At 40.9% G+C, this 22,336-nt stretch overlaps 1 protein-coding gene across 4 annotated transcripts in view; it reads left to right on the forward strand.

Annotated features, from left to right (window-relative positions):
• LOC110509073 (abl interactor 1) overlaps positions 1-22,336 on the forward strand; it is a 42,355-nt gene that overhangs the window by 1,972 nt on the left and 18,047 nt on the right. For all 4 annotated transcript variants that reach the window (XM_036966162.1, XM_036966164.1, XM_036966160.1 and 1 more), the window contains exon 2: positions 11,488-11,655. In XM_036966162.1, the coding sequence (XP_036822057.1) occupies positions 11,488-11,655 (168 nt within the window). The remainder of the gene's footprint in view (positions 1-11,487; positions 11,656-22,336) is intronic.

The raw sequence follows: 22,336 nt of genomic DNA on the forward strand, positions 1-22,336 counted from the left end.
TTAATTTAAACATCTAGTTTTACGTCATCCAGCTTCAAGTCAAGCTTGTAGGCCTCAAACTAATAATCTCTGGTTTCTCATAGTAAATGTCCAAGAGATCAATGGAACACAGCTTATCTGTTAAGGAAGGAAAACCACAAGCAACCGTATTTGTCAAAGCTGAGGCCCCACCCTAAATCCCCCTTCACACGATATCCTACTGACTCATAGATGAATCATGAATGTGTTAAGGCCGTGCCCTCCACAAGTATCTATTATATTAAGTAGCAGCAGGCCTATCTAACTAGTATAACCAGTAGGGCCCCTAGTTCTAAAGTACCAGGTTAGTATAATGTGGGTCTCCCATCACAAGATAAAAGACTGGTTAGTCTTGGTAAAGAAAAAGGGGTTTGGAGATTAGGGGAGTTGAAGCAGGTTAGTATCGTTGTGTTTTCCAACGTAAGGTACCACCTACCCTGATGAAAGAGGGTTAGGTTTGGTAAAGGGGTGATTTTGACTGCATGGGGCAGGTCAGAGTATCAACATATTCAGTTGCAGACTGAAAGAGAGAAGGTGGTTCAGCTTCTGAGCATTAATCAGGTGTATGACTGATTGGAGAGCATTATTACCGTGGTTTCCTTCCAGGGGACATTTTTAAACCACTGCAATTAGCTTGATTCTGTGGGAATTGTCCCACTCTGTTGTCTACCCTAGGAGAATCTCAAACCCCATTGGAGGAATTTTGTCATTTTTATTAGGATCCCCATTAGCTCACGCCGTAACCCTAGCTAATCTTCCTGGGGTCCAACACCAATTAACAAGACATTACAAACAACCACAATCAAGACTTCACAAACATTCAACAAGTAGACAATACAGATAATTAAAATACCTGACAGGAAACACATTTAACATTCAGTTGATGCTTTCTATTTCCTGTCCAGTCATATGGTCTGTCACATTAGATGTTCTTTCTATTTCCTGTCCAGTCATATGGTCTATCTCATTAGATGTTCTGTCTATTTCCTGTCCAGTCATATGGTCTATCACATTAGATGTTCTTTCTATTTCCTGTCCAGTCATATGGTCTATCACACTAGATGTTCTTTCTATTTCCTGTCCAGTCATATGGTCTGTCACATTAGATGTTCTGTCTATTTCCTGTCTAGTCATATGGTCTGTCACATTAGATGTTCTGTCTATTTCCTGTCCAGTCATATGGTCTATCACATTAGATGTTCTTTCTATTTCCTGTCCAGTCATATGGTCTGTCACATTAGATGTTCTTTCTATTTCCTGTCCAGTCATATGGTCTGTCTCATTAGATGTTCTTTCTATTTCCTGTCCAGTCATATGGTCTGTCTCATTAGATGTTCTTTCTATTTCCTGTCCAGTCATATGGTCTGTCTCATTAGATGTTCTTTCTATTTCCTGTCCAGTCATATGGTCTGTCTCATTAGATGTTCTTTCTATTTCCTGTCCAGTCATATGGTCTGTCTCATTAGATGTTCTTTCTATTTCCTGTCCAGTCATATGGTCTGTCACATGAGATGTTATTTTATTTTTTTCTTGAAGGTGGATTTACTTTTTGCCTGAGCAATATGGATTGGTAAAGAGTTCCATTCAGCTATGGCTCTATATAAAACTGTAGATTTAAGTCGATTTGTCCTTGGCTTGGGTTGTCTTAGCTGCCCTGAATTTGCCTGTCTGGTTTGGTGGTTATGCGTGTTGCTAGCATGTACTAACTGGCCTGAAAAATACTGTGTTTCAAAAAATATATATAACATTCCTAAAGAAAATCAGAAGACTGGATAGTAATTTGTTTTTAACGTGAAGCCATGAGAGATTCTGATGCATTTTGGATAATATTCATATGGTTAGAGCAGAAGGTCAGAAGGGAGGGACCTCAGGCTTTCTCATCCAATGGGTTTTGAGAATGAGGCGAGAGGAGAGAGGATGTGAGGAGTATGCAATTGAGATTCTCCCCATGACTTTAAATCAAATCAAATCAAATTTATTTATATAGCCCTTCGTACATCAGCTGATATCTCAAAGTGCTGTACAGAAACCCAGCCTAAAACCCCAAACAGCAAGCAATGCAGGTGTAGAAGCACGGTGGCTAGGAAAAACTCCCTAGAAAGGCCAAAACCTAGGAAGAAACCTAGAGAGGAACCAGGCTATGTGGGGTGGCCAGTCCTCTTCTGGCTGTGCCGGGTGGAGATTATAACAGAACATGGCCAAGATGTTCAAATGTTCATAAATGACCAGCATGGTCGAATAATAATAAGGCAGAACAGTTTAAACTGGGGCAGCAGCACGATCAGGTGGACTGGGGACAGCAAGGAGTCATCATGTCAGGTATTCCTGGGGCATGGTCCTAGGGCTCAGGTCCTCCGAGAGAGAGAAAGAAAGAGAGAATTAGAGAGAGCATATGTGGGATGGCCAGTCCTCTTCTGGCTGTGCCGGGTGGAGATTATAACAGAACATGGCCAAGATGTTCAAATGTTCATAAATGACCAGCATGGTCGAATAATAATAAGGCAGAACAGTTGAAACTGGAGCAGCAGCACGGCCAGGTGGACTGGGGACAGCAAGGAGTCATCATGTCAGGTTGTCCTGGGGCATGGTCCTAGGGCTCAGGTCCTCCGAGAGAGAGAAAGAAAGAGAGAAGGAGAGAATTAGAGAACGCACACTTAGATTCACACAGGACACCGAATAGGACAGGAGAAGTACTCCAGATATAACAAACTGACCCTAGCCCCCCGACACATAAACTACTGCAGCATAAATACTGGAGGCTGAGACAGGAGGGGTCAGGAGACACAATAAATGACATCATCCTTTATTGCTGTTCTCTCTCTTCTGGGGAATGAGTGTGACTCATAGCTTTAATAGGCTATCTGGTTTGAGCTGTACTGACTAGAGGTCGACCGATTAATCGGAATGGCTGATTAATTGGGGCCGATTTCAAGTTTTCATAACAATCGGAAATCTGTATTTTTGGGCACCGATTTGCCGATATTTTTTTATACCTTTATTTAACTAGGCAAGTCAGTTAAGAACACATTCTTATTTTCAATGACGGCCTAGGAACGGTGCGTTAACTGCCTCGAACAGGGGCAGAACGACAGATTTTCACCTTGTCAGCTCGGGGGATCCAATTTTGCAACCTTACAGTTAACTAGTCCAGCTTTCATATGTTCTCATGTTCTGAGCAAGGAACTGAAACGTTAGCTTTCTTACATGGCACATATTGCACTTTTACTTTCTTCTCCAACACTTTGTTTTTGCATTATTTAAACCAAATTGAACATGTTTCATTATTTACTTGAGGCTAAATTGATTTTATTGATGTATTATATTAAGTTAAAATAAGTGTTCATTCAGTATTGTTGTAATTATCATTATTACAAATACATTTTTTAAAATTGTCCGATTAATCGGTATCGGCTTTTTTGGTCCTCTAATAATCGGTATCGGCGTTGAAAAATCATAATCGGTCGACCTCTAGTACTGACTCATAGCTTTAACAGGCTATCTGATTTGAGCTGTACTGACTCATAGCTTTAATAGGTTATCTGGTTTGGCCTGTACTGACTCATAGCTTTAATAGGTTATCTGGTTTGGCCTGTACTGACTCATAGCTTTAACAGGCTATCTGGTTTGGCCTGTACTGACTCATAGCTTTAACAGGCTATCTGGTTTGGCCTGTACTGACTCATAGCTTTAACAGGCTATCTGGTTTGGCCTGTACTGACTCATAGCTTTAATAGGTTATCTGGTTTGGCCTGTACTGAGTGGACAAAACATTAAGAACACCTGCTCTTTCCCTGACATAGGCTGACCAGGTGAATCCCGGTGAAAGCTATGATCCCTTATTGATGTCACTTGTTAAATCCACTTCAATCAGTGCAGAGGAAGGGGAGGAGGCAGGGTAAAGAAGGATTTTTAAGTATTGAGACACTTGAGGCATGGATTGTGTATGTGTGCCATTCAGAGGGTGAATGGGCAAGAAAAAATATTTAAACGTTTTTGAACGGGGTATGGTGGTAGGTGCCAGGCGCACCGGTTTGTGTCAATAACTGCAACGCTGCTGGGATTTTCACACTCAAATTTGTCCATGTGTATCAAGAATGGTCCACCACCCAAAGGACATCAAGCCAACTTGACACAACTGTGGGAAGCATTGAGTCAACATGGGCCAGCATCCCTGTGGAATGCTTTCGGCACCTTGTAGAGTCCACGCCACAAAGAATTGTGGCTGTTCTGAGGGTAAAAAAAGGGGAGGGAGGCACAACTCAATATCAGGAAGGTGTTCTTAATGTTTGGTATACTCAGTGTATATGGAGATGTGAACCACGGATACCAGGTTCTGTATAGATGAAGTGAATCACTGATACCAGATCCTTTCTAGAAGGAGTGAATCACTGATACCTGGTCTTTTCTAGGAGTGAATCACTGATGCCAGGTCCTGTCTAGACCGAGTGAATCACTGATACCAGATCCTGTCTAGAGCGAGTGAATCACTGATACCAGATCCTGTCTCGACCGAGTGAATCCAGGTCACAAGCCAACAGAGGAGGGTATGGAGATCTGCCTTCCTCTGGAAAATTGTATCAAGAATTGTCCACCACCCAAAGGACATCCAGCCAACTTGGCACAACTGTGAGAGGCATTGGAGTAATCATGGGCCAGCATCCCTGTGGAACGCTTTCTACACCTTGTTGAGTCCATGGCACAAAGAAGTGAGGCTGTTCTGACGGCAAGGGGGGGGGTGCAACTCAATTATAGGAAGGTGTTCCTAATGATTAGTATACTCAGTGTATACTTCAGGGTCAGTTCTCTCAATGGCAGTTCTCAACCAATCACCTACTTATGTTTGAGCATGTCCTCAGTTACCCTCAGGTTCTAGGTTGTCATAATTCATACCTACTCTCTTAATTGTGTTTGATTGACCCCTTAATAGACATCATCCTCTCATCATGTTCAGGTGACCTGTTTCGGAAGCTACACATGTAATTAGTGGAAAATTAGATGAGAAATGAACACCACAGATCAGTGAGTATTGTACACACCATTGGGTGATTAAACTGTCACCAGCTATGCAGAGGATCACTGATACAACTATTAGTCTACAGGATTTGAAGGAGATGGGGTAAAGGGGGTCAAATGTGTTGAGTGGGATAGTTTTCCCTGTCAATTTCCCCTTTGCCTTGGATTCAGATAAGCAGTCTTGTGTTGTAATGTACTATCACTTACAGATGTAGGATCTTAATTTGATCACTATTTTGTTGCTGAGACTTTTCCTACACAGCAGGAAATGCAAAGTTGCAGTGTATTCAAGGTATAAAAAGCCTTCTAAAGTTTGTCATTTCCACTTTTTTTTTGGCATTTCCATTTTGCCCTAAAAAATTTTTTATCGACCCCTACAAAAAATGTCCATTATATTCCATTATATTTCAAATAATATTTCAAATTTCTTGTTTCTTGTTGCTGCTGGATTATTTTCCTGCTTTAGCAAACTGGCTCAAATTTAAAAAAGATCTTGATATTTGCAGTGATCACTATCATGAATTTACTTCAGTTGACAAACAACTTCAAACAATCGTGTCCCCTGGAGAATATTTTTTTATCTTAGAATTACAATATTAACTACAGTAGGGAGTGTTTTGTTGTGGTTTTACTTGCTTTCCTCCGGTGATCAAGTGTTGATGTACGATGCCTTCAGAAAGTATTCATACCGTCCGACTTATTCCACATTTGGTTGTGTTACAGTCTGAATTCAAAATGGAATAAATCTTCTTCTTTTTTTTTTACCCATCTACACATAAGTTAAAAGCATGTCTTAAGATATTTTTGCAAATGTATTGAAAATGAAATACAGAAATATCTTATTTACATAAGTATTCACATAACTAACTATTCAATACATGTTAGAATCACCCTTGGCAGTGATTACAGCTGTGAGTCTTTCTGAGTAAGTCTCTAAGAGCTTCTCACACATGGATTGTGCATATTTTCAAAATTCTTCAAACTATGTCAAATTTGTTGTTGATCTTTGCTAGACAACCATTTTCAAGTCTTGCCATAGATTTTCAAGCAGATTTAAGTCAAAACTGTAACGTGGCCACTCAGGAACGTTCACGGTCTTATTGGTAAGCAACTCCAGTGTAGATTTGCCCTTGTGTTGTAGATTATTGTCCTGCTGAAAGGTATATTCATCTCCCAGTGTCTGGTGGAAAGCAGACTGAACCAGGTTTTCCTCTAGGATTTTTCCTGTGCTTAGCTCCATTCCGTTTCTTTTTTTTATCCTGATAAACTCTCCAGTCCTTAACAATTACAAGCATACCCATAACATGATGCAGCCACCACCATGCTTGAAAATATGGATAGTGCTACTCAGTGATGTGTTGTATTGGATTTAAGTGCATAGATGACATGTATTTTCCCCGCTGCCCCTATTTCGATTCAGGTGCATGATAATGGTCCATTCTAAAGGAAAACAGATTTCGCACATATATTATTTACTACAGGTATTTCCAAACTGGTGTACGGGATACGCGCAATGCGATTATTTAAAAAAAAATGTGTATGTGTTTTTTCTTGACATTTTATTTATTTTTTCATTTATATTTTCCAACGGGGCTATACATTTGGGTGAGTTTTTTTCTCTTGCCTGAGTAGCCTCGTTTCACTGCCAAAAATAAAATTCAACCATCTAGTGTTCAGCGAAATAACAACACAATGTCAAATACAGGTAGCCTCGTCAATCACATTAAACGTTACTCTCTCCCAGGAATTCCACTGATGGTCCGTATGTAGCCAAACATAGCTGCTGCTCATGTTGCTATCTGTACTGATGGCGCAAAAGGCATGACAGGGAAACATAGTGGAGTGGTAACGCACGTGCAAGCAGTTGCTCCCAACTCCACTTGGGTACACTGCAGCATCCACCGAGAGGCTCTTGCTGCCAAGGGAATGCATGACAGCTTGAAAGACGTTTTGGACACTACAGTGAAAATGGTTAACTTTGCTAAAGCAAGGCCCCTGCAATGATATGGGCAGCGGCCATGTAACGCTTTTACAACATACAGAAGTGTGCTGGTTATCAAGGGGGAAAGTATTGACAAGTTTTTTGGAATTGAGAGACGAGCTTAAAGTTTTCTTTACTGACCAAAATGTTCACTTGTCTGACCACTTCCGCGATGACGAGTTTCTCACACGACTGGCCTATCTGGGTGATGTTTTTTCTTGCCTGAATGATCTGATTTGAGGATTACAGGGACACTCCGCAACTATATTCAATGTGCGAGACAAATTTGAGGCTATGATTAAGAAGTTGGAGCTTTTCTCTGTCTGCATTAACAAGGACAACACACAGGTCTTTCCATCATTGTATGATTTTTTTTGTATGCAAATGAACTCAAGCTTGCGGACAATGTCAAATGTGAAATAGCGACTCACCTGAATGAGTTGGGTGCGCAATTACGCAGGTACTTTCCCGAAACGGATGACACAAACAACTGGATTTGTATCCCTTTCATGCCCTGCCTCCAGTCCACTTACCGATGTCTGAACAAGAGAGCCTCATCGACATTGCAACAAGCGGTTCAGTGAAAGTGTTATTTAATCAAAAGCCACTACCAGATTTCTGGGTTGGGCTGCGCTCAGAGTATTCTGCCTTGGCAAATCGCGCTGTTAAGACAGTGGATTCTCGGCCCTCACTAGCATGAAAACAAAATACAGGCACAGACTGTGTGTGGAAAATGATTTAAGACTGAGACTCGCTCCAATACAACCCAACATTGCAGTTATGTTCATCCTTTCAAGAACACCCTTCTAATTAACCTGTGGTGAGTTATTCACAATTTTCGATGAACAAATAAAGTTTTATATGTAAGATGGTTTAATATAGAGCAAAATGATTGATTATTATTATTATATTATTATTTGTGCCCTGGTCCTATAAGAGCTCTTTGTCACTTCTCTTTGTCACAGCTCTTTGTCACTCTTTGTCACTGTGTGTGTGGCAGGCTTACAATGATGGCAAAAAAACAACATTTGAGAGTGCGCTGACCCTGGTGCTCGAGGGGGTATGCAGCTGGAGGTTGAATGTTTGAAGGGGTACAGGACTATAACAAGTTTGGGAACCACTGATTGAGTATATGTAAAGGCAAGATTCAGTTGCACACCTCATGTAGCCTAGTCCATAGGCCTATATGTTTTAATATGGTTTGTATCACAACTAAAGTGGAGAAATAACTTCTTAAAATGAACCACATTAATCTGCTTTACAAGGGGCGTAGAGCCTAACTACATATATAAGCAGCTCGTGAGTTTCACTTTTGGGGAAGATCATTTTCACCATAAAAATGCACCTTTATAATAAATCCATTACATGAATAATCACATTTGCGGTCATTTTTGATAATGCTGTTTTACGCTGATGGAACATTCACGCTTATAGCCTACTGCCATGTGCGCATTGCTGCGCTTATAATGTGAAGAAAGCCTAATAGTTTATCAACATTTTAAGCTAAACGTTCTGATCTGTTGCGTCAGCCACATTGCGCAAAATAGTTTTTTTGGTGCTAGTGGTTGTATTAATTTGGGAACTATCGTATCACACAACTGTCCCAGACTATGTTTGGAATATTTATCTCTCGCACAGAATAGAATAGGTGAACTTTTGTACTATAGGGGATAATAGATTAACATAGGCTAGTGCTTTTGTTGTTCTTTAGGCCTACTCATCTTGTGGGCTAACGAAAAGTAAATGTGGACCGTTCTTCCAATATCTTCAAAATGCACCTCGGACATGCGCCGTTGTGTCCCCGATGTATCTGTCTTCACTTGTAGCCTGTGAGAAAGACCCGATCACGTGCTGGAGCATGCAGGCAGCACTCAGGGAGGAGGGCACAACAGCCACTGGCCACAAAAGGCATGGATTTTCTTTAGGGTGCATTACGACCACACAAAGGGGATGCCACTATGAAATTCTAGACATTATCAAGTGCATGTCAAACTGTGAATTAGTGACTGATTTAGTGTGTACAGCCTGCTCAAAAAACAAAGCAGAGCTCATGCCTTTCAAGCAAATGTTTTCAAATAATCATAAGAGTGCAGCCTTACAATGAATTAAAAATCAAAACATATAGCCCAGTGTTTGTAGAACAACTAAAGTTACATTAATTACTCTAAATTAAGCATATAGGAGTACCTATTTCTTTGTTAACCACTCAACACTGAATAGTCGCATCGTTTAGAGAAAATATCCTTTCTATTTTATTCAGCTTTGTTCCATTGTATTCTTCATGCAATAAAATAATACCACGGAATTCTAAGCAAATCCTGTCTGCTAAATGAACTAGTGTAGCCCACAGCCATATGGCATAGCCAGATCAGGACCTAACATGAGGACAACTCAAGAGTATGCTATTCTGTTCTTCTGAAATAGACTACATTTTCTTAAAATAATGCTTCTTTAGACCTGTCTAAAATAAATAATGGATTTATTGTGAAGGTGTAGGCTATATGAATGGACAGTTCCTAAGGTCTGCATCGGTGGCTTGTTGGCTATGTGTGGAAGCCAGGAGATGCTACATGTGTTTATGTTAATTAACAGTCAATTACAGTGAGGCCAACAGTTATTTGCTTGACAATCACCGGCTGACGGAATTTCGTGATCGTCACAGCCAAAGGTATACTCAATGTACATGGAGATGTGAATCACTGATACCAGGCCCTGTCTAGACGGAGTGAATCACTGATACCAGGCCCTGTCTAGAAGGAGTGAATCACTGATACCAGGTCCTGTCTAGACGGAGTGAATCACTGATACCAGGTCCTGTCTAGAAGGAGTGAATCACTGATACCAGGCCCTGTCTAGAAGGAGTGAATCACTGATACCAGGTCTTGTCTAGACGGAGTGAATCACTGATACCAGGTCCTGTCTAGACGGAGTGAATCACTGATACCAGGTCCTGTCTAGAAGGAGTGAATCAATGATACCAGGTCCTGTCTAGACGGAGTGAATCACTGATACCAGGTCCTGTCTAGAAGGAGTGAATCACTGATACCAGGTCCTGTCTAGACGGAGTGAATCACTGAAACCAGGTCCTGTCTAGAAGGAGTGAATCACTGATACCAGGTCCTGTCTAGAAGGAGTGAATCACTGATACCAGGTCCTGTCTAGAAGGAGTGAATCACTGATACCAGGTCCTGTCTAGAAGGAGTGAATCACTGATACCAGGTCCTGTCTAGAAGGAGTGAATCACTGATACCAGGTCCTGTCTAGAAGGAGTGAATCACTGATACCAGGTCCTGTCTAGAATGAGTGAATCACTGATACCAGGTCCTGTCTAGAAGGAGTGAATGACTGATACCAGGTCCTGTCTAGAAGGAGTGAATCACTGATACCAGGTCCTGTCTAGATGGAGTGAATCACTGATACCAGGTCCTGTCTAGACGGAGTGAATCACTGATACCAGGTCAACAGAGGAGGGTGTGGAGATCTCCCTTCCTCTGGAAAAGTGTCAGGGAAGGCCAGTGTGTGTGTGTGTGTGTGTGTGTGTGTGTGTGTGTGTGTGTGTGTGTGTGTGTGTGTGTGTGTGTGTGTGTGTGTGGTGTGTGTGTGTGTGTTTCCATTGTTAATGTACAATTCTTTGCCAAGTTTGTGATGTCATCCCATCATAAGAACGAGGCTTTTGAAACATCTGTGTTTGTGCGGGTATGTGTTGTTGGCAGAATCTATTTGTCTGCACAATGTGCTTTTCTGTATGGACTTGCTTTTATACGTTGTGCACATACAGGACATGTTCTGTTGACACAGCATCACAGTAACCAGTAGCACGGTTTGTTGTATCGACCCCGATCGTTCAGATACCTTTTCGTGTTTGCTCTAGTCTGCCGGGAGGGCAAGATGTGGGGGGGCATAACGTTTAGGAGCTATTCTATTGGTACATTAAGACAGGCAAGCTTAATCAAGTACAGATAAATGATTTGAAATCATTTTTACAAGTATTTGAACCCAGGTCTGCAGTGCGTCTGGTGTGTAGTCTTCATGCACGTAGGAGCAATGACTGTAGCCTCAGACTGTTGCAGCAGGGAGAGACCCGCTTCCTAACCAATGTCCCAACATTATCGGAGGCAAACATCCCAATGTTCACCTGTCTGTTCGGAAGTGGCTGTGAATGCCACTCTCATACCCAGCCTGCATTGCTCTGCACGTGGGGGGGGGGGGGGGGGGGGGGGGGGGGGTGGTGCAACTCAATATTAGGAAGGTGTTCCTAGTGTATGGTATACTCCGTGTATATACCGTGTTGCCTGTCGATTAAAGCTTTATTGAATTAAATGTACAGACAGTGTAATGTGCACGGTGGTCTTTCTCCTTGCTCTAACGTCTGTGTCTTTTAGAGGGGAGGTAACATATCCATTACAGCTTGTGTACAATTGGACAACAAAGTAATCTTCATCTTCTTTTTCGTCATCTTCTTCATCATCTTCTAGGCCCAGGACAAGAGGAAAGCTCTGGAGGAGACGAAAGCCTACACCACCCAGTCCCTGGCCAGCGTGGCCTACCAGATCAATGCCTTAGCCAACAACGTGCTGCAGCTGCTGGACATCCAGGCCTCGCAGCTGCGCCGGATGGAGTCCTCCATCAACCATATCTCTCAGGTCAGGAGAGACAAACATACACAGGCTTAGACAGACACACACACACACACACACACACACACACACACATACACACATACATACATACATACATACATACATACATACATACATACATACATACATACATACAGTACCAGTCAAAAAGTTTGGACACACCTATTCATTCCAGGGTTTTTCTTAATTTTTTACTATTTTCTACATTGTAGAATAATAGTGAAGACATCATACTATGAAATAACACATATGGAATCATGTAGTAACCAAAAAAGTGTTAAACAAATCTAAATATTTGCCTTGATGACAGCTTTGCACACTCTTGGCATTCTCTCAACCAGCTTCACCTGGAATGCTTTTCCAACAGTCTTGAGGGAGTTCCCACATATGCTGAGCACTTGTTGGCTGCTTTTCCTTCATTCTGCGGTCAAAGTCATCCCAAACCATCTCAATTGGGTTGAGGTCGTGTGATTGTGGAGGCCAGGTCATCTGATGCAGCACTCCATCACTCTCCTTCTTGGTCAAATAGACCTGGAGGTGTGTTGGGTCATTGTCCTGTTCATGGTATATTGCTGCAGAATGCTGTGGTAGACATGCTGGTTAAGTGTGTCTTGAATTCTAAATAAATCACAGACAGTGTCACCAGCAAAGTACCCCTGCATCATCACACCTCCTCCATGCTTCACGGTGGGAACGACACATGCGGAGATCAAAATAAAAAATCTCAAGTTTCAAGTCATCAGACCAAAATGACAGATTTTGACTGTCTTTTTGTCCGTTGTTTGTGTTTCTTGGCCCAAGCAAGTATCTTCTTCTTATTGGTGTCCTTTAGTGGTGGTTTCTTTGCAGCAATTCGACCATGAAGGCCTGATTCACACAGTCTCCTCTGAATAGTTGATGTTGAGATGTGTCTTGTTACTTGAACTCTGTGAAGCATTTATTTGAGCTGCAATTTCTGAGGCTGGTAACTCTAATGAACTTATCCTCTGCAGCAGTGGTAAATCTGGGTCTTCCTTTCCTGTGGCGGCCCTCTTGGGAGCCAGTTTCATCATCACGCTTGATGGTTTTTGCGACTGCACTTGTAGTTTTCTATTCAATGCCATTACAGTATCCATTGACTTAGGACTCAATTTGCAGTTCCTATGCCTTCCACTAGATGTCAACAGTCTTTATAATTGGTTTCAGGCTTGTATTCTTATAAATGAGGGAGTAAGACCAGTCTGAATGAGCTTTTTCATGCGCAATCCGGAGAGAGTGCATTTCTTGTTTACCTTTTATATTGACAACGTTATTGTCTGGTTGAAATATTATAGATAATTTAGGCTAAAAACAATCTGAATATTGAATATAAACATCATTTGACATGTTTCTATGAACTTTACGGATACAATTTGGATTTTTTTGTCTGCCTGTTTTTGGATATAAAGAGACTTTATCGAACAAAAGGAACATTTATTGAGTAAATGAATGTCTTCTGAGTGCCACCATATGATGATCATCAAAGGTAAGGGATTCATTTTATCTCTATTTCTGAGTTTTGTAACGCTTCTGCTTGGCTGGTTACTGTTTGTAATAATTTGTGAACTGGGCTATGTTCTCAAATAATCGTAAGGTATGCTTTCACCGTAAAACATTTTAAAAATCTGACACCGTGGTTGGATTCACAAGAAGTTCATCTTTAAACCTATGTAAAATATGTTTTGTTTTCTGAATTTTTATAAATGAGTATTTCTGTATTTGAATTTGGCGCTCTGCAATCTCACTGGATGTTGGCCAGATGGGACACTAGCGTCCCACATAACCTAGAGAGGTTAATTGAAAGACATTCCAGGTGACTACCTCATGAAGCTGGTTGAGAGAATGCCAAGAGTGTGCAAAGCTGTCATCAAGGCAAAGTGTGGCTACTTTGAAGAATCTCAAATATAAAATGTATTTTGACTTGTTTACACTTTTTTGGTTACTACATGATTCCATATGAGTTATTTCATAGTTTTGAAGTCTTCACTGTTATTCTACATTGTAGAAAATAGTAAAAATAAAGAAAAACCCTTGAATGAGTAGGTGTGTCCAAACTATTGACTGGTACTATAAAAACGTTTGTGGTCACTTAGAAATGTCCTTCTTTTTGAAAGAAAAGCTTAATTTTTGGTCCATTAATATAACATCAAATTGATCAGAAATACAGTGTAGACATTGTTAATGTTGTAAGTGACTATTGTAGCTGGAAATTGCAGATTTGTAATGGAATATCTACATAGACGTACGGAGGTCTATTATCATCAACCATCACTCCTGTGTTCCAATGGCACGTTGTGTTGGCTAATCCAAGTTGATCATTTTAAAAGGCTAATTGATCATTAGAAACCCCTTTTGCACAGCTGAAAACTGTTGTTCTGATTTAAAGAGGCAATAAAACTGGCCTTCTTTAGACTTATTGAGTATCTGGAGGATCAGCATTTGTGGGTTCGATTACAGGCCAGAAATGGCCAGAAACAAAGTACTTTCTTCTAAAACTTGTCAGTCTATTCATGTTCTGAGAAATGAAGTCTATTCCATGCGAGAAATTGCCAAGAAATCTCATGGTGGTAAAGTGGGAGATTTGTACAGGGTAAAAGGGACCATGAAGAAGGAAGGCTATCACTCCATTTTGCAACACCATGTCATACCCTGTGGACGGATGTTAATTGGAGCCAATTTCCTCCTACAACAGGACAATAACTCAAGGCACAGCTCCAAACTATGCAAGAACTATTTAGGGAAGAAGCAGTCAGCTGGTATTCTGTCTATAATGGAGTGGCCAGCACAGTCACTGGATCTCAACCCTATTGAGCTGTTGTGGGAGCAGCTTGACCATATGGTGATGGAAGTGCCCATCAAGCCAATCCAATCTGTGGGAGGTGCTTCAGGAAGCATGGGGGTGAAATCTCTTCAGATTACCTCAACAAATTGACAACTAGAATGCCAAAGGTCTGCAAGGCTGTAATTGCTGCAAATGGAGGATTCTTTTACAAAAGCAAAGTTTTAAGGACACAATTATTATTTCAATTAAAAATTCCTTATTTATAACCTTGTCAACGTCTTGACTATATTTCCTATTAATTTTGTAACTAATTTCATGTATGTTGTCATGGAAAACAAGGACATTTATTGACCCCAAACGTTTGAACGTTAGTATACAGTGGGGCAAAAAAGTATTTAGTCAGCCACCAATTGTGCAAGTTCTCCCACTTAAAAATATAAGAGAGGCCTGTAATTTTCATCATAGGTACACTTCAACTATGACAGACAAAATGAGAGAGAAAAAATCCAGAAAATCACATTGTAGGATTTTTAATGAATTTATTTGCAAATTATGGTGGGAAATAAGTATTTGGTCAATAACAAAAGTTTATCTCAATACTTTGTTATATACCCTTTGTTGGCAATGACAGAGGTCAAACGTTCAACGGTCAAAAGTCTTCACAAGGTTTTCACACACTGTTGCTGGTATTTTGGCCCATTCCTCCATGCAGATCTCCTCTAGAGCAGTGACTTTTTTGCCCCACTGTACATACATACATACATACATACATACATACAGTGCATTCGGAAAGTATTCTGACCCCTTAACTTTTTCCCCATTTTGTTACGTTACAGCCTTATTCTAAAATTGATTAAATTATTTTTTCCCCTCTCATCAATCTACACACAATACCCCATAATGACAAATCAAAAATAGGTTTTTAGAAATTGTTGCAAATTTATATATAAAAAAAACTGAAATATCACATTTACATAAGTGTTCAGACCAAGTGTTAACTCTGGTGTGTGAAGACATACGCAATCAAGACTTCTTTGGTTGATTTAAAAAAATAAATCATTTTGAAAATGTGGAGTAGGTTTTTGTCAAATATAGAATAATCCCTTTTTAGATGTAATTTTGTATCCACATGTATTTGAAATACATTTTACATGATGTTAAATAGATTGAAATGTAATTTTATTTCCCCTTGTGGGTTGGGGAGGATCTGTGTTTCATCCACCTTAGTAATGGAACTGCATGTATAAGCACTGAGACGAGTCCTCTTTGTAGAGAAATTATAAATAGACCAATAAGCTAGCTTCTGTAGCTCTCTGGTCCTTGCGAGCTATTGCTTTTGTTTCGTATTGATGATATTCTGTATCACGGCTATATCGGATCACGGTTGAAGCGATGTAGCATCCACCTTTAGTGCAGGAGGTGAGATGAGTTGTCGATTCAGGTGTTTTTACGGTCTAGTTCGCACTAGAGCATGCTGATCAATGAGGCTTTCCAGGGATTGGGATTTCCAACCTTAGCTTTGAGGAGGTTTGGGTGGGAAACGCCATTGCACACTTGGTGAGAGATTAATTCCTATGAACAGCTTGTAGCAAAATTACCCCAGAGTCTTGACCAAGCGGACCAGTCTTGACCAAGCGGACCAGTCTTGACCAAGTGGACCAGTCTTGACCAAGCAGACCAGTCTTGACCAAGTGGACCAGTCTTGACCAAGTGGACCAGTCTTGACCAAGTGGACCAGTCTTGACCAAGCGGACCAGTCTTGACCAAGTGGACCAGTCTTGACCAAGCGGACCAGTCTTGACCAAGCAGACCAGTCTTGACCAAGCGGACCAGTCTTGACCAAGTGGACCAGTCTTGACCAAGTGGACCAGTCTTGACCAAGCGGACCAGTCTTGACCAAGCGGACCAGTCTTGACCAAGCGGACCAGTCTTGACCAAGTGGACCAGTCTTGACCAAGCGGACCAGTCTTGACCAAGCGGACCAGTCTTGACCAAGCAGACCAGTCTTGACCAAGCGGACCAGTCTTGACCAAGTGGACCAGTCTTGACCAAGTGGACCAGTCTTGACCAAGCGGACCAGTCTTGACCAAGTGGACCAGTCTTGACCAAGCAGACCAGTCTTGACCAAGCGGACCAGTCTTGACCAAGTGGACCAGTCTTGACCAAGCGGACCAGTCTTGACCAAGCGGACCAGTCTTGACCAAGCGGACCAGTCTTGACCAAGTGGACCAGTCTTGACCAAGCGGACCAGTCTTGACCAAGTGGACCAGTCTTGACCAAGTGGACCAGTCTTTACCAAGCGGACCAGTCTTGACCAAGTGGACCAGTCTTGACCAAGTGGACCAGTCTTGACCAAGCGGACCAGTCTTGACCAAGTGGACCAGTCTTGACCAAGCGGACCAGTCTTGAGCAAGTGGACCAGTCTTGACCAAGTAAAGTGGCTTAGGGCAGCGTTGCCCATCTCTCAAATGTCGCTCCAGTGATCCATTAACTCTGCCGGGTTTCTCTTAGGAAATGCCATTTATGGGGCCTGTCCTCTCCTGTTGAACATGAGATGACTTGTCACAGCTTCCTCATTATTGAACTTGGTTTTACTCATTAAGTTAATATCTAACTACTGGTAACTGAATGATCTCATGTACAATGACAATTTAGTATTAGTTAGATACCGCAGTCTATGCTATCTAACTAATACCGAATTGTCATTGTACGTTCTTTTCAATAGTAACCATTGGACAAGGCTTTCAGTTAGGCCGCCTGCTGGAACAACAATGCATAATCATGAATGAGAATGTTTAAATCAAAATGAGCAATTATTATTATCTCTTAAAAATAAACCTTTTTCTCTGGGAGAAAGAAGTCTCATGAAAAAATAGCCAATGCTGTTGTACACATAGAGATCCTATTAAATTACTCTATTCTACATTTTATTAATTCATGTATTAAATTTACCGTATTCTAATTCCTAATTCTATGGTTGTACATCTCAAAGACATTCCAATTTTCACACGCTATTGTTGGGTGAAGAAAAGGTATTTTCTCTTGTTGGGAACATTTTCTGTCAGAATTACGTGAGACATAAAGAGAGGAGTTACGGCGTCAACCACTGATGAAGGTTTTAACACGAGGAATGTAGGCAAGACAGACCATAATAAAAAGGTCCTGCTAACAACTTCTGTTGTTTTGTCTGAGCAAGTTTCCCCGGAAACCAGAGTACTTTGTGTAACCACGGACAACCAGCCCTCTAATGAGGCTTACTTAGCACAACATATTGACAACCAGGCTGCGTTCAAAATGAAGAAAACATTGCAAAACTTGGAACCAACTAAATGCACCTCAGATCTCAAAAAGAGGGTCTAACTAATGCTGTGAAATCTAGTTGCAGCCCAGTTCGATTTAGGTACAACTCTGCTGTTTGTGCATAAAGAATGTACAATACCCTTACAACAAAAAGATTGCGGTTTTGAAACTGCAGTAATAACTGCAGTCGACTGGTATTTTGGATGCAGCAATTGTAAAAAGAAAGGTGCTATTTTGGATGCAGTTATACTGCCGTTATACTGTACTATACTGTGGTTATACTGCATTATACTGCGGTTATACTGCAGTTATACTGCCGTTATACTGTACTATACTGTGGTTATACTGCATTATACTGCGGTTATACTGCAGTTATACTGCACTATACTGCCGTTATACTGTACTATACTGTGGTTATACTGCATTATACTGCAGTTATACTGTGGTTATACTGTACTATACTGTGGTTATACTGCATTATACTGCAGTTATACTGTGGTTATACTGTACTATACTGTGGTTATACTGCATTATACTGCAGTTATACTGTGGTTATACTGTACTATACTGTGGTTATACTGCATTATACTGCAGTTATACTGTGGTTATACTGCGGTTATACTGCACTATACTGCCGTTATACTGTACTATACTGTGGTTATACTGCATTATACTGCATTATACTGCGGTTATACTGTACTATACTGTGGTTATACTGCATTATACTGCGGTTATACTGTACTATACTGTGGTTATACTGCATTATACTGCGGTTATACTGTACTATACTGTGGTTATACTGTACTATACTGTGGTTATACTGCATTATACTGCGGTTATACTGCAGTTATACTGCACTATACTGCCGTTATACTGTACTATACTGTGGTTATACTGCATTATACTGCGGTTATACTGCAGTTATACTGCACTATACTGCCGTTATACTGTACTATACTGTGGTTATACTGCATTATACTGCACTATACTGCCGTTATACTGTACTATACTGTGGTTATACTGCACTATACTGCTGTTATACTGTACTATACTGTGGTTATACTGCATTATACTGCGGTTATACGGCACTATACTGCAGTTATACTGTGGTTATACTGCACTATACTGCGGTTATACTGCATTATACTGCGGTTATACTGCACTATACTGCCGTTATACTGTACTATACTGTGGTTATACTGCATTATACTGCGGTTATACTGTACTATACTGGGGTTATACTGCATTATACTGCAGTTATACTGCACTATACTGCAGTTATACTGTGGTTATATTGCGGTTATACTGCATTATACTGTGGTTATACTGCATTATACTGCGGTTATACTGCACTATACTGCTGTTATACTGTACTATACTGTGGTTATACTGCGGTTATACTGCATTATATTGCAGTTATACTGCACTATACTGCAGTTATACTGTACTATACTGCGGTTATACTGTACTACACTATACTATACTGCACCATACTGCTGTTATACTGCACTACACTACTATACTGCAGTTATACTGCTGTTATACTGTACTATACTGCACTATACTGCATTAATACTGTACTATACTGCGGTTATACTGCACTATACTGTGCTATACTGCCATTATACTGTACTATACTGTAGTTATACTGCGATCTAACAGCAATCTATTTTCATAAGCAAGATCATCTATATCAAGACGCTGACAATATTTAGTTTGAATTGGTGGCCCCAAACCAAAGACTAAACACAGACTTTTAATTACATGCCTCCACCCAAAAGCACCAGTCACTGGTCTTAATCACATCACTAATGCCTAATGCCCCCCCCCCCCCCTCCACCTTACTCTGACCAAGGTTTCCGTTCACACATCTATCCTTCATTCACCCCCCCATTTACTTTGACTCATAGATTGTCAACAGTCCCCTGATGAACTCATTCATAATTTCCATGACTGACTGATTCCTCCATCTCTATGACGACCCACTAGTCTTGTTGTCATCGCCTTTTCTGTGTAGAAGGATTAGGCTGCGTTCGCCGTTGGAACAGTCATTGGAAGTGATTTGGCCAAATCCTCTCCAGGGCTCCAGTCTTCAGTGTTTCCCCCGGTGCCACTGGGTTTGGGTCGAGATGATTGGGTCGAGATCCAATAACCAAATAGAAACATAGAAACATGTGTAATCATCTAATAAATTAATTCACAGTACTTCTTAAGAAGTGTAATAGAGTACTGACGTGGTACTCATTAAATACATTGTTACATCTAACACGTCCAAGCAGGAATGATTCCAGATATTTTGATATGCAACCTAATCCAGTGTTTGTCATGAATTTTGGGTTGATAATTCAACTAATTAGAGAGAGAGAGAGAGAGAGAGAGAGGAGAGAGAGAGAGAGAGAGAGAGAGAGAGAGAGAGAGAGAGAGAGAGAGAGAGAGAGAGAGAGAGAGAGAGAGAGAGAGAGAGAGAGAGAGAGAGAGAGAGAGAGAGAGAGAGAGAGAGAGAGAGAGAGAGAGAGAGAGAGAGAGAGAGAGAGAGAGAGAGAGAGAGAGAGAGAGAGAGAGAGAGAGAGAGAGAGAGAGAGAGAGAGAGAGATGCACTTCCTAAACTCCTGCCAAATGTATGACCATATTAGAGACACATATTTCCCTCAGATTACTCAGATCCACAAATAATTTGAAAACAAATCCAATTTTGATGAACTCCCATATCTACCGAGTGAAATACCACAGTGTGCCATCACAGAAGCAATACTTGTGACCTTTTGCCACAAGAAAAGGGCGATCAGTGAAGAACAAACACCCATATTTATGTTGATTTATTTTCCCTTTTGTACTTTAACTATTTGCACATAATATGACATTTGAAATGTCTTTATTATTTTGGAGTGTAATGTTTACTGTTAATTTTAGGAGTTTATTTAACTTTTGTTTACTATCTATTTCACTTGCTTTGGCAATGTAACATATGTTCTGTGATGTGCTGGCTGGTTGTTCTCGGAGCGTAGCTGCCGTCTGTTCCTGGGAGATAACGGCATTTTAAATACCAGCCATATGTTTATCAGAGTGAAGAGATTACACCAGAACTGTTGCTAGAGAGAGAGAGTTGTACCCTCAAAAGTTAAATTGCATTATCTGTGTCTAGACACTCTCAAAGCCGCCTGTACACAAACTTCTGGTTGAATGTGTTTTCAACAGACAAGCGTGGACTGACCTGATATTAAACCCAGATCACCTGATATCGAACCCAGATTGCCGTGTGTTAACCCTCTGAGCTAAAGCCCAATTAGCCCCGGCAGCAAACGTCAATGTTAAGGTTACTCATCGCACGAGCTCACAGAACCACCTCTGTTACAGTAGCTTTTCATCAGTGGTCAAAATGATTTAGCAGCTCTTCTCTAATGACGGTGCTGTTTGTGGGATACAACCAAATGAAGATCCAATCTACAGAGAATATAGAACACCCCTTTAACGACCAACTGAACAATAACAGTAGAACTAACACACTTCTAACCACAAAGCTAAACCTTTCAGTATCTCTTTCTTTCTTTTTTTCTTCCTCTCTTTCCTGTCCTCTCATTCTCATCTTCTGTCAACATTTTCTATCTGTTGGTCTCTTCTGCCAACCTCTTTCTGTAGGAACTTTTAGTTTGTGAGCCCACGCTCTGATTCCGACAGGAAATGGGCCTGTTTCCAGCTATATCTGGGCGTGACCATTTGGTTTCCTCCGGAAAGAAGTTACGACCATGTTTGCTATTTTTATCACACAGCACAAATGTGTAGTATCGAACACAGAGACGTTTGTGTGGCAGCAACTCAGGGACTTCTTTATAAGGTCATCCAGAGTCAAATGAACTCCCTGTCTATTAAAGATCTCTTTATCTCACACTTGTTCTCCATCTCTATCCCCTACAGCAATGGGAAGCACTAAAGAGTACTTAACCCAGTTGGATGAATAGTGAATGAAGTGTGACCTCATTGCCCAGGGTCACGCACACACACAGACACACACACACACACACACACACACACACACACACACACACACGTTTGCCTGCCAACAGTACTTCGCACCTCTGAACAGAGTGTCGTCAGTCAATCTGTTTTGCGTTCACACAGCAAAGAACTTGGAAGTCCTCAGCCACTCAGTCTTGTTAAAATACTCCAAACCAGAAGGTGACAGTAGCGTTGTTTGGCAATGCATATCCGTGCGTATTGCTTATGGTCAAGATTCCAAGCTATCTGACTTGCCTAGTTAAATAAAGGTTAAATGAAATAATTACAAAAATCTGCGCTAATGTTGCTATTTCGTCGAAAGGCCTTGTTGATACTAGCCAGATGGCCAAAGCTAGATAACTACCTAGCAAGATGACAAAGAAACAGTTTAATTCACTCTCCACAATCCCATACTGCCAGTGCCAGCCCATAGCCAAATGTTTAGCTAGCTAGCTAACGTTAGCATATTCGCTAGCTAGCTAACATCAACATAGCTAAGGACACTGCACTAACTCGGCAGTTAACACAGGCAGCTGTTTCATGAAAACTAGCTAATCCATTGTGATTGAATTATAATACAGTGGTTAGCTA

Source organism: Oncorhynchus mykiss, chromosome 28 (genome assembly GCF_013265735.2).
Source record: "Oncorhynchus mykiss isolate Arlee chromosome 28, USDA_OmykA_1.1, whole genome shotgun sequence".
In the NCBI taxonomy this organism is placed as follows: domain Eukaryota; kingdom Metazoa; phylum Chordata; class Actinopteri; order Salmoniformes; family Salmonidae; genus Oncorhynchus; species Oncorhynchus mykiss.